At 34.4% G+C, this 12815-nt stretch overlaps 1 protein-coding gene across 1 annotated transcript; it reads right to left on the bottom strand.

Moving 5' to 3' along the window:
• Positions 1 to 8197: 8197 nt before the first annotated feature.
• On the bottom strand, positions 8198 to 10110 carry LOC125419178 (hydroquinone glucosyltransferase-like). The gene has a single exon (XM_048464617.2). The coding sequence runs from the start codon at positions 9891 to 9893 to the stop codon at positions 8469 to 8471; it is 1425 nt and encodes a 474-aa protein (XP_048320574.2). The 5' UTR covers positions 9894 to 10110; the 3' UTR covers positions 8198 to 8468.
• Between the last annotated feature and the right edge of the window lie 2705 nt (positions 10111 to 12815).

Genomic DNA, 12815 nt, shown 5'->3' with positions numbered 1-12815 from the left:
TCAAGCCACATGCACCTGACCGGTCCCTCACCCGTGGTAATTTTGGCCTACCCACCAAATTTCACGACCACCGGACCTCCGACACGCCGGGATCGGAGAATTTTTCGGCGAGGCGCCGAAAATCTTCAAACCCCGATCTCTCTGCCGTCCGGCCTCCGTTTGCCTCACCGCCGGTCCCGTTGGAATCCTCTTCCCTCGATCTACAAAACTGCCAAAAATCTCAGCTAACGGCTACCGCACGCGCCGCCGCGGGCGACGATTGCCGGTGACCGCGGCGGCTCGCCGGAAGTCACTGTTCTGGCAAGTACCCAGTTGCACCGCCGGTCCCTGTCCACTAATTCCGACCTCCGGAATTCAAATCCGGCGTCCTTTTCCTCCAATTCGCAATGGTTTGGGAGAATTGAGGAGTCGAATCCCGAAAGCTTTCCGGCGAGATTCCGGCCACCTCGGGTCCGATCTCCGGGAAGTAAGACCGAATCCGTGATCCTCATCACTCAAGCTTCGATTCGGTATATAACTCGTAACTTTTAGTTGTCGTTTGTGTTTGCTCCCCAGGTACCCATTTGGCAGTTACCCGATTAAAATATTAATGTATTTGGTTGGTATACTGTGGATGTTTTAGGTGCGCGTACGAGTAGTGGAGTTGATCCTGCGGAGGATCTTAGCTGATATACACGCTTAAGGTGAGTGACCCACCTTTAAAAATATTTTGGGCAATTAATTATGTTTAATTGGTGTTTAATTGGTATTTGAATTATGCTCATGTGGTAAGATTTGATTATTATTTTATTGTGATTTAATTTTAATTATTATGCATGAGCAAGGTATTTTCAGTAATAAATTGTGCGTGGTTTTAAATATTATTTTTCGGGCATAATTGGTTTAAATATTTTGAGAAAAAATATTTGTTTAAATTGGGGGTTTGATTTTATAATTATGCCCACAGTATTTTAATTGTTGAACTTCGTGTTACGAGAAAGATTATTGTTTTACTGTTATCGATGTTTCGTACCGAGTTGTTAAATGAAAATATGTGGGATGGTAAATGTGAAAATTGGTATATTTTCCACGGTAATTTTGGAAAGAACGGTACGGTTGATTTAATAATTATTTTAGACGCATTCATACAGTATTGGTGTTCTGGTGTATGTATATGGTTAGCGCGCAAGTATTATGTCTCCCGTGGTTGCCATTGGACTGTGGGCAGGCAAGTTTGATATTGGCCACAGCCGCTCCCCTCCTTGGCCGGGATGACGGTTTCAGCAGCGGTACTGTCGGGACGCCGAAGTGCCGTTTGCAAGTTTCTCTCTTTAATCTCCCCGCCAGTCGGTGCTCAGGACGCTGGGTATCGGAGGGCATCACCGGTATATGGTATGGTGCGTCAAGTGTAAATTTTCAGATAAAGTTTCGAACCCCAAAGGTGTTCAAAAGTTATTTATTATGATTTATTACATTTTAATTATATATTGGGATATTTATTTGTTTATTGTTTATCAAATGGTTTGATCCCTTGGTTTTCGGGAAATACGAATATCGGGTTTTGTGAAAATATTTTAAAAAGGGAACATTTCTAACGGAGTCATTAGTGAGAGTTTTGAGGGAAAATTATTATTTCCAACTGTTATTATTTATTTACCTATTTATTGTTGGTATTAATTCAATTCCCTTATTTGTTATATTATTATTATTACTATTAAAAGTGTTCAGTAGCTAGGGTCCCTCATTGAGATGATTAGCATCTCACGTTTTTAAGTTCCGTTCCCTTAGGTGCAAGGGGTGGTAGACGTTCTTCCTGGGCGAACCAATTCTCCGCCGCTATCGTGTTTCGAGAAGTACTTTTGTACTCGTTCATTTCAGTTGTATTATTTCTTCCATCTTGTTGTATTTTCTGTTGATTAGCACTTCATGAAGCTCTGTATACTATTTGGACACTTATGTTTTATTTATGCACTGGGCTGCTGTTATTGTTGTGAAATGCTGTAAATTTGTGGTATCAATTTGTAGTTTCGTGGGAGGAATAAGGGGATGAATATAGAAGTGTGTTTTCAGTGCAGGTAATTTTTGGTAAGTCCTACCCTTAGGGGAGGTGCTGCCGGATTTTCCGTTGGAAGGTTCGGTGGTATTTCCCTAGAATCAGGGCTTGTTTAGGATTCTGGGGAAGAATTTTGGACAGGTCTTGACAATTTCGTACGTCTTCATATCATACATGTTAATTTAATCTTATGTTTTTGTTTTCCTTTATTGACAGGGAGGATATTGTGGATGCATTTATTATCAAAAAAAAAAAAAAAAGGAAAAAAACTGAGAAAGAAAGAAAGAAAAGAAAAGGATATAGCGGAAAAAATAAAAATAAAAGAATAATTAATCTGAGACTAATTAATAGATGTGAAGGAAATTTTAACTAGGTACCACAAATGTGTTGTTGTTATTCATGTCCCCCTAACTTTTTTAATATCTAATACAATCATCGACAATAATAAAATAATAATAAAAAATTTGCCAAAAGAAAGAAGCAAATTTATTATGGGGAATTTAATTTTTGTTCTTAAAAAAAAAATTGCAAAAAAAAAAAAAAAAAGAAGCAAATTTATTATTGGGAATTTTATTTTTGTTCTCATATCTATATATATATATAAATATCTTATTCTGGTCATAATATAATTAGTATGTAATCTGAATAAATGTCAATATATATATATATATATATATATATGCAATTAGGTTTGGCTCATTAGGTTGAGTGAGGTCAAACGTGAATAATACAAAAGATTTATATATAATATATATTTTTTTTTTCATGGACAAAAGATTTATAAATGTGCAAAAGTGGGTTTACGTATGAATACAAATCCCTATTTTTTTTTTCAATTAAATTGGGTGCCCTAGGGCTCATACATTGTCTCCCACTAAATTCATCCAAAACTCCGATTATTGATTGATATATACACAATTGAAACTCAGAGTCAACCAAACAATGGCAAGCGCAAACTGGTTGGATCTTCCAACCGATATCCTTCAATCATCTTTCCAAAATTGGGTTCCGCTGATCTCATCTGCTTCAAAACAGTGTCTTCTTCATGGTGCAAGGCTGCAATCTCCTGCACATCATCTCCACCGTACTCTCGGCTTCGCGAAACACCATGGCTTATTTATCCTAGAGTAACACAATTACAGAAACAGCAGGCCGATGATTCACTGTGCTTATACAGTTTCGAAGGGAAAAAGTTTAATGAGTTCATGAACTTTTCACGCGGGCTTATGATGATGATGAATATTCAACCTATGCGGTGGGTTCGTTTTTCGTTTGGTTGATATTTTTTTCAACAACAATATTACAAAATATCCTTTTTCTAGGACTGAAATTCAACTCCCATCCCTCATTGAAACTTTTGGAAGATATAATTTTTCTGTCTCTAAAGCCATCCTCTTATCCGATACATCTACCTGCTGCTGTTTAGGGTTGTTATTTCATCTGCATCTTCAAATAGACTTGCAATCTTCATGTTACGTGGATAAAATCTGGTGACCAACGCCGATCCTTCAAGGATATAGTATACCAAAATGATAAGCTCTCTATGCATTGGTTAGCAGAGGCTTAGTTGAAGTTCGGGACTTGGAAAATAATAATACTCTTATCCCTACACAGATCATATTTAACGATGTTTTGCTTGTGGCACAAGCTATTAATGTGAATGTACCACCGGATAAATCCCCTACTAGCCGAGAAAATCTTCCATTTTTATGTGTTCAAGCCAGACTATTGTGGGAAAAAATGGAAAAAGATAGATAGTTTGGGGGATCAAATTGTGTTTTTAAGTCGAAAACGAACATCAATATTGGTACCAGCTCAAAATAGTATAAGATATTGGAAAAAATTGAATATACTACAGGGTATGGATTATTTGCCAGCTGGGTTGGAATTCGAGGTTGGAGAATACAACTTAGAAGAAAAAGTGCGAAACACTCTCACGTAACCAGGCATTTTTCATCACCCTATAGCTTGTGGCTTGTTCCTAATCCTGTGCCGTCAGCTACCAATAATTTAGGTTCTCACATTAAAATGAGAATGGTGGTGAGACTTGTGAATGAAGATGATGTTTTATTAGGTTCAATTCTACTGGCATCATTCTTGCACGCAAACCAAAGCACTAGTGCTGATATATATAAATATATATATATATACACACACTCGAGATTCTAGAATGCCATTTTTTAAGCTTATTTTGTTTTATTACTGGTTGATAATTTTTTTTCACATTGACTGGTGCTTCGCTCCCTTTGCTCTATACTTTCGTGCTCTTTGCCTTAGTTTGAGGAGCGTGGGTCCAAAAGCTGAATATGAAGTATCAGAGTAGGACCAAAGTGGATTACCAAAAAAAAAAAAAAACAAAAAAACAAAAACAAAAACAAAAACAAAAAAACAAAAAAGGACTAAAGTCTTCGAGGAAAAGATGTTCTAAAGTCTTGAGGTGGTAGAAATTTGAGAATGTTATCATAATTGTGATTATTATGATTTAATTAATTAATAACAATTTATTAATTCAATGAGTAATTGTAAGAGACATCACTCCAAACCACAAGTTTAATTTATTTTTTACTACAATATGTTGGTCCAATATATATATATATATATGACTGCTATTATAAAGGAAATCAGTCGTCAAAGTTACACTAGTGGTTATAGATGATTGTTGTTCATCTTCATAAATTTTCATATATAATATATATATATATATATGTTATTCATTATTAAAAATATAACAAGATACAAAAACAAGGTCTTAACTATTGGTGCCTATTGGTGGATGTGTGTAAAAGAATGCACTTTCCATTGATTAGTGGCATTTGACAGAGTTTGTGTCATGGGGTATTGTTCTTAGCTATTTTGCCGGTGGCATTGTTCTTATTTTGGCAGAGTCTATATTATGTTCATGTATATCAATGTAGAGTCCTAATGGCCTATATTTTATATTTGGGGAGAATTAATAGCAATTAACAGTACTTATTTTCTGCCTTCACGAATTTCACCAATCCTAAGCAGTGTCTTGTGAGCCGAAAACACAAGAGGAGGGTTTTCTTTGTTACGAAGCAAGGCGTAAGTTCTAAAGCATTGGGGTACAAGCTTTTCGAAAATTAAATTTTTAATATTAAAAAAATTAAATATATATTTAAATTGATATGAAATTAAAAAAATAAAATAAACCAATCAAAATTTCTATGAATATAAAATTAATAAATTATAAAAATAAAATAAAATCAAACATACACTTCTAATTTATAAATAATAATTTATACATGCATATATAAAAAGATTCGCAGGATTTAAGCTCACCATTTTTGAGCGGGATAGAGCCAATTCCAAGTTGGATATCTAGAAATTAAGCCCCAGTGCTTTTGAAGATTTTTCACAGCTTCCAGGAATTTTTGCATCTCAGAAGAATAACAACATTATAATTGGAGTCACTGTATATGTTCCATCAAAATTGTTCTGAAGGTACTTGACAGAAAAACATTCCAAAAGTAAAAAAATTCAAGTAATAATAGGCATCACCTTTCAAGCTAAAGTTCAAAAATTATAATAGATAACAGAAATTATACAATTAAACAAAAGATATATTACATTCTACATCTTCAAAGTTTCTTTTAAATATAGTTAGATATCTTTATAAAATTATAAAAATATAAACACAAAAACATTCCGTTGTAATAAAAAAAAAAAATCTGAAAAATCTACAGTATAATATACCCTAAAATAAAATAAAACTTGTACTTTTTTCTTTTTATAAGTAAGAATTTCATTAATCAAAAGCTACAGTAACAATCAGATAAAACACTCCCTTTCGTAACAAAAGGCTATACATATTATAAGCTTCTACTGTATATAGAATATAATTTTCAGAGGCAAAAAGCAAACTACTCAATTTGCCCAAACAAAAAAACGAATTAAAAATTTTACAACCCCCAAGAACAATTAACAAAGTCCTCCAAATATGCAATTAATTATCTCACACAATTAGTACCTTCTACAAGCTCCTCCAACAATGACAAAGGTCCATCCTCCATAACCCAAACGACCTTGATGATATGCTACTTTCAAGTACCTAAATCAAACGGAATTCGGAAATTGAGAAATCACAGCATTTGCAAACCAAAAAAGTTATTCGAAACTGTATTCGGAAACAAGAAATCGAAAGCAAAATTGAAGAGGAAGGGGCTTAGTTTACGAACCCTAGATTTACGAGTGCGGGTGAAGGAGGAGGAAGACGATCGGCTCCGGCGAAAAGAGGGTAACATCGAAACGGTGGCTAATGTCCGGCGGGATTAGTTCAACGACGAGCAGGTTGTGCATTTTCTCTAACGCCACCAAAGAGTTATCCATGCCAGAGCACAAAACCCTCATCGCCGTTTTCGGGGTTTTTTGGAACTCTGTAATCAACAGGCACACCGTGGATGACCTGGCATCCCAACTCCCAAGGGTGAAATCACAGTGATAGCCTTAGACCACACCATACCACTTTTGATTCGAATGCCTCATATTGTCTTTCAACCATTCATTTCTTGTTTTTTTCCGGGCACTAATTGAATTTGGTGGCTAATACGAGAATTTTCAAACTTTGTGAAATAACATGCAAAATGAACAATAGTTGAGGGGACAAAGCTACCTAACAAAAAAATTAAAAAATATATATATATATATATATCAATGACTACATCACAATCTCATTTTATAAATACCAAAGATATATTATAATAAAATTTCTTTTGACATGCAATAAATTTGGGGATGAGGAAGGAATGAGGAATTTTTTTTAGCTCTAGAATCATACCAATTGTCATGCCAAGTGGCTGTCTCCTTCAAAACTATAATATATATAGTTTTTATTTTTTATTTTTTTGGCTTCTGAATATACTATAATAATTGAAGCAATAAAATAAATTGAACTTTTGCACACGTTCACTTTGTAATTCCAAAATTAGCTTTGAAAAGCAAATATAAAAGTGCAATAAGTAAAAATGGATGATAAATTTCAATTGAATTCATTATTTTACCTAAAAATCTTGTGCAAAAGAACCCTTCTCTTATTATTGTAGTTATCATTATGATTAGCTTTTTTAAAGTAACCTTTTTATTTGTTACTTTTTTTAAAGTTTTCTTTTTTTCTATTAATAACATTGTGCTTTTTGCTTCCCCCCAAAAAAAAAAAAAAAAAAAAAGAGAAAGCATCGTGGCTGTTGTAGTCAACATTAGTGTTGCTTCGCACCCTTTGCTCTAGTAGTTTCTTGCGCTTTGCCTCGGTTTGATGGTTCAAAAAGCTGAATATGAAGCTTCAAAGAAGACCAAAGTAGATTCCCAAAAAACCAAACGAAAATAAGTGGGACCAAAGCCTTTGATTAAAGAGGTTCTCAAGTCTACTTATGACTTGAGATCGTACAAATTAGAGAAATAATTAATTAACGGCAACAATCTATTACACGGCTAATTAGGAAGACATCACTCCAAATCACATGTCTGATTACTCTTTTAATTTAATATGTTTAGGGCTATAATATATCTATAAATGTTATTACCCAAAAAAATGTCTGAAAAGTCCCAATAAGAATAAAGTACATCACTTAGGTTAAAATAATGACCCATTTGATAATTTTTGGGCTCTGAAATATGGGTTTTAAAAAAGAGCTGCTCTCAGTCTATCCATTCATGTGTACAAAAAAATGAGAAATTCATAATGCCCCCATTTATTTACCAAAAAAATTATAATTCCTCATCTGATTTTTTTTTGGGTAAAATAATTCCCCAATTGATTGCTCACCTACGGAAGATTCCGAATCATTGTTCACACTTTCAGCTAATGACCCTCCATACCTTTCTTTTTTTAATTTTTATTTTTGAACAAATGCTCCTCCATACTTAGTTGGGTAATGTGCACGTTTGTCCATCTGAACGAATGAAAGCAAAGTTGCTTTAATTTCAGCGAAAAAAGAAAGCAGAGTTGCTTTATTCATAAAAAAAAAAAACAATTGTTGCTTTTACGGATTTTTTTAAACAAAATCAAACTTAAAAAATAAGGGGATTTATTACGAAAAGTTACTCTCTCTCTCTCTCTCTCTCGACTTTTCTCCAGATAATAAATTTTTTGGTGCCACCTTTTTTTTTTTTTTTTCTTTTTTCTTTTTGGTGAACATTGGTGCCACCGTCTGGTTGCAAAGCCTGGAAGTAAAATTATATATCAACCACACCATGGCGTACACTGCGTCGCATACATAATAATAGTATTGGACAACGAAGTACATGTTTCAGCTAAAAAAAGGAAAAAGACAACTAAGTACATGAAATTTCTGGTGTTTTCTTTGCAAATCAAGCCTGGCATATGAGGGGGCTAGTAGGTGGATTTCAGAGACTAAAAAACAGAGAAATTAAAGAAGATGCAAAACAAGCATAGAAAACAGAGGTAATAAGATATTGGGGATTAATTTTTGTGCCTATTCCAAATCTGAGCAACCTCCGCAAGTGATTTTGTAGAAGACCCATCTTTGCTCAAAGCCATTGAAGCTGCTTCCTTGAAACTTTCCATCCTGTGCCTAAGCAATTTTCCTTCTTCTCCTTCAATCAGTCCCTTTGCATACTCGGCAATTTCTTGGCGCCCAACCAGACCTTTATCATTGACTGTGACCCTCACAGCAACTTTCAAATCATCGGCCAACAAAACAGCATTCATTTTTTGCTCAGCATAAAGTGGCCAAGCAATCAAAGGCACACCATGAACGATGCTCTCCAGCACAGAATTCCAACCACAGTGGGAAACAAACCCACCAGTGGAACCATGGCTAAGAACCTGCACCTGTGGAGCCCAAGAAGGGACAACCAATCCCACTTCCTTTGTCCTTTCCAGAAACCCGTCGGGTAGAAAATTAAAAACGTCGTCGTTTTCCACGCTCTGGGCATCAAAGTAATTTCCATGTGCAGCTTTCTTTGGCCTCCGAACCACCCAAAGGAATCTCTGACCGCTCATCTCCAATCCCAAAGCCAACTCGTTCAGTTGCTCATGAGAAAGAGTTCCACCACTCCCAAACGAAACAAACAACACCGACCCTTTTGGCTGCTTATCCAGCCACCTCGAACACTCGGACTCGGATCTCCTATCGACTTCAGACCCGACCCGAATCAGAGGTCCAACAGAGTAAACCGGTGGGTTTCCTTGAATTCCTTCTTTCAAGGCCTTGAAAGCACCTGGTTCCAAATCCGCAAAACTATTAACCAAAATCCCAGAAGCATTATTATACAACTTTGCTATATGAAGAACCATTTTATAGACCTCGTTTTTCCTATCCTGAACCGGATCCATGAGATCCTTTCCATGGATAGGAACACATCCGGGTAACTTAACCGGTTCGGGGATGTCCCTGTACTCACAACGGTAAGTTTCATCAAGTTTTGGAAGATAGAAAACCGATGACAAAGCCATCATCGATGAAGGAAAGAAGATATAGGGAAGAATGTCGAAATCTTTAGCCAATGCAAGAGCATCCGTGCCTAAGAGATCGACGACCAGGGCGACTAAACGAGTCGACTCGTTTAGTACTTTTAACGAGTCTCGAAGAGAATTAAGAGAACGGATCAAGCTGAGTACGATTCTTGCCTCAATCGGAGCGTTGTCAGGGAGATCGTCGAAGCTCACATGCGAAAGAAAGATGGAGGATATGGTTTTCGGTAAGGATTGAAGGAGTTTCTTATGGGGTTCCATGGATGATCCGTCATTGGGAACTACGAAGGTGATGGAAAATTTGCAATGGAGGACGAGTTGTTTAGCTAACTCAGCAAGTGGGATTAGATGGCCCATTCCTGGAGTTGGGACAATGGCTATGTGTGGAGGTTTGTTTTGGGGATCTTCCATGGCTGTTTTTTTGGTGCTTGTGTCGAAGTTTCAGACGGGTTGTTGAGTGTTCTTATGGAGATGATTTAGGTGCATATGGGAACGTGAAGAACTTTTGGAGCTTCAAAGTTGACTGCCAGTCTACGCGATGACTGAGAGAAATAGAATAAAAGAGCTTTAACTGGACAGTTAGTTAGTAAGTAACCTACACATGAACATAGATTCCAGTGAAGATAAGTGGACGATATTCATCAACGATGATAAGTATCATTTTTCTTGATTAAGACTTTCAAAAGCTTATTTAAAAAAAAAAAAAAAACCACCTTTTGTCTAGCATATCTTTTTTAAGATAAAATAAATATTTGAGATGGTACACTTGTGGAATGTCTCAAGTTAAAAAAGGTTGCTGGGGATTGGAGCAGGCTATATATCCACCATATTGTTTTGCAAACCTCCAATCTTATTATAACCTATACTTTTATTCCGAATACCAAAAAATTAAAAAATATGCAAGAAATCTCTTCATAAACCACTAGCAGATTCTTTATCTGCCACGCCTTCATATTATATGCTAATTTAAACTTATGTTTTTGTTTTCCAATTGATCTTGCACTTCAGCCATGCATCCTCAAGGATCAAATTAACACCAAATCGAACACTCCAAAAAAAGAAAAAAAAAATCGATCTCTATATATTGTCGTTGAATTAGGGAAACTAACAAAAGTAAGCAAGAAAATTCACATTTAACAATCAAAGTCTAATTAGTTGTATGGCTGTGGGGCATTTGGACTACGGAGGGGTTGCTAGCATTTGTTTGTTAAATTCAAGCTCAATAATGTGTATGTCATGGAACACGTGAAACGGTGAAAATGCTCCACATTGCAATCTGTTCGTGCATTTGTGTGACTTGCCGTGGGTATTTTTCGACTGAATAAAATTTTCCTTTTGCAATTAATTAAAGATCGATGCTAGTCCTTCAATTTGATTTATATTTGAATTTCTGTGAGAGGTTGGACCACAAGTTTGGTATGCTTGCAGTCCAAGGCATTAGTAAGACATTCTGATTTTACTAATGTTTATTTGACACAAACATTACTTATAAATCCCTTAAAAAACAACTAGTAGATTCTTTATTCCGTACGTCTTCATATCATACATGTTAATTTAATCTTATGTTTTTGTTTTCCTTTACTGACAGGGAGGACATTGTGGATGAATTTATTATCAAAAAAAAAATTGAGAAAGAAAGAAAGAAAAGAAAAGGATAGAGCGGAAAAAATAAAAATAAAAGAATAATTAATCTGAGACTAATTAATAGACGTGAAGGAAATTTTAAATAGGTACTACAAATGTGTTGTCGTTATTCATGTCCCCCTAACTTTTTTAATATCTAATTCAATCCTCGGCAATAAAAAAATGATAATAAATATTTTGCAAAAAGCCAAAAAAGAGCAAATTTATTATGGGGAATTTTATTTTTGCTCTTAAAAAATAATAATAATAAAAATTGCAACAAAAAAAAAAGCAAATTTATTATTGGGAATTTTATTTTTATTCTCATATCTATATCTATATCTATATCTATATCTATATATATATATATATATATCTTATTCTGGTCATAATATAATTAGCATGTAATCTAAATAAATGTCAAAATATATATATATATATATATATATATATATATATATATATATATATATATATTTATATATATCTTATTCTGGTCATAATATAATTAGCATGTAATCTAAATAAATGTCAATATATATATATATATATATATGCAATTAGAGCATCTTCAATAGTTCTCTGTCAATTTAAAAATCTTTTGCCATATCAGATAAATAGATGGAATTTTAAAAAAATCATCTCCAATGGTTCTATGTATTAATTTTATCAAACTGATGTGGCAACAAAAGAAATAGAAGTTATGAAAGACATTGTCTACTTCTGGAAATTCAATTAGACAGGCTGAATCAGCATTTTATTTATTTTTATTGACTTTTGTTGAAAGAAAAATAACTCCTGCACAGGCTTTTAGTTTTTTTATTTTTTCTTTCATGCTAATTTTTTAATCTTGTTCTTCGTTGCTTAATTCCTCCGTTTTTTCATTTATTTTTATTTTGTTCAACAAAATCCCAATTGTTCCAAGACATTCGAACATTATCATCAACTTTGGATCCTTCTCATTGTGCCATGGGTGATTAAAGCGTGATTGAATTTGTGTTTATGGTTGTTTTGGATCAAATTTTCATAAAGGGGTAAGTCAAATTTCAAGGTTATATTGTAACACCCCGTTCCGAAGTACATCGGAATTTTTAAAATTTGACCGAGGTTCAACAGGTTTGACCATCGTTGACCGAGAAGGGGTTAAATGTTGACTTTTAGCTCCTGATGGAATTTCACATTGATCAAGGTACCATTAAAAAGTACATGTTAGCACGAGTTCATAGACTAGTAGCATGTTGAGCACGTTGAAGACGGAACTATAGATTGAAAGTTATGAGCAAAACAAGTTGAGATCCAAACTGTCCAAGGGGTGTCAGAGTTGACTTTTTGTTCATGCAAAGTTGAGGTTTGACTCATGCATAGTTGTGAAGTACTTATCGATATGAGTTCATAGACTAGCGGTACGTCCGATTTGGACATGTGGTTTGAAAGTTATAGACCTGTAGAGTTTTTCAAATAAGTATTATTTTAATATTATTTTTAACTATGTGAATAATGTGCTACGTGTGACTTAATAAAGAATGTCATATATCACAATGAGGAGATGCCACATGTCAACAATATTAAATACTATATTATCTTAATATTATTTATTTGTTTTATTATTTTATTATTATTATTAAAAAAAAATTTCTTTTTTCCTCATGTGGGAAACACCCACGAAAAATGGCTTTCTTTTTCTTTTTCTTTTCTTTTCTTCTTCTTCCT

The sequence above is a fragment of the Ziziphus jujuba genome, chromosome 6, assembly GCF_031755915.1.
Source record: "Ziziphus jujuba cultivar Dongzao chromosome 6, ASM3175591v1".
Taxonomy (NCBI): domain Eukaryota; kingdom Viridiplantae; phylum Streptophyta; class Magnoliopsida; order Rosales; family Rhamnaceae; genus Ziziphus; species Ziziphus jujuba.
Note: the sequence above shows the minus strand (reverse complement) of the source record. Positions and strands in the feature narration are given on the sequence as shown.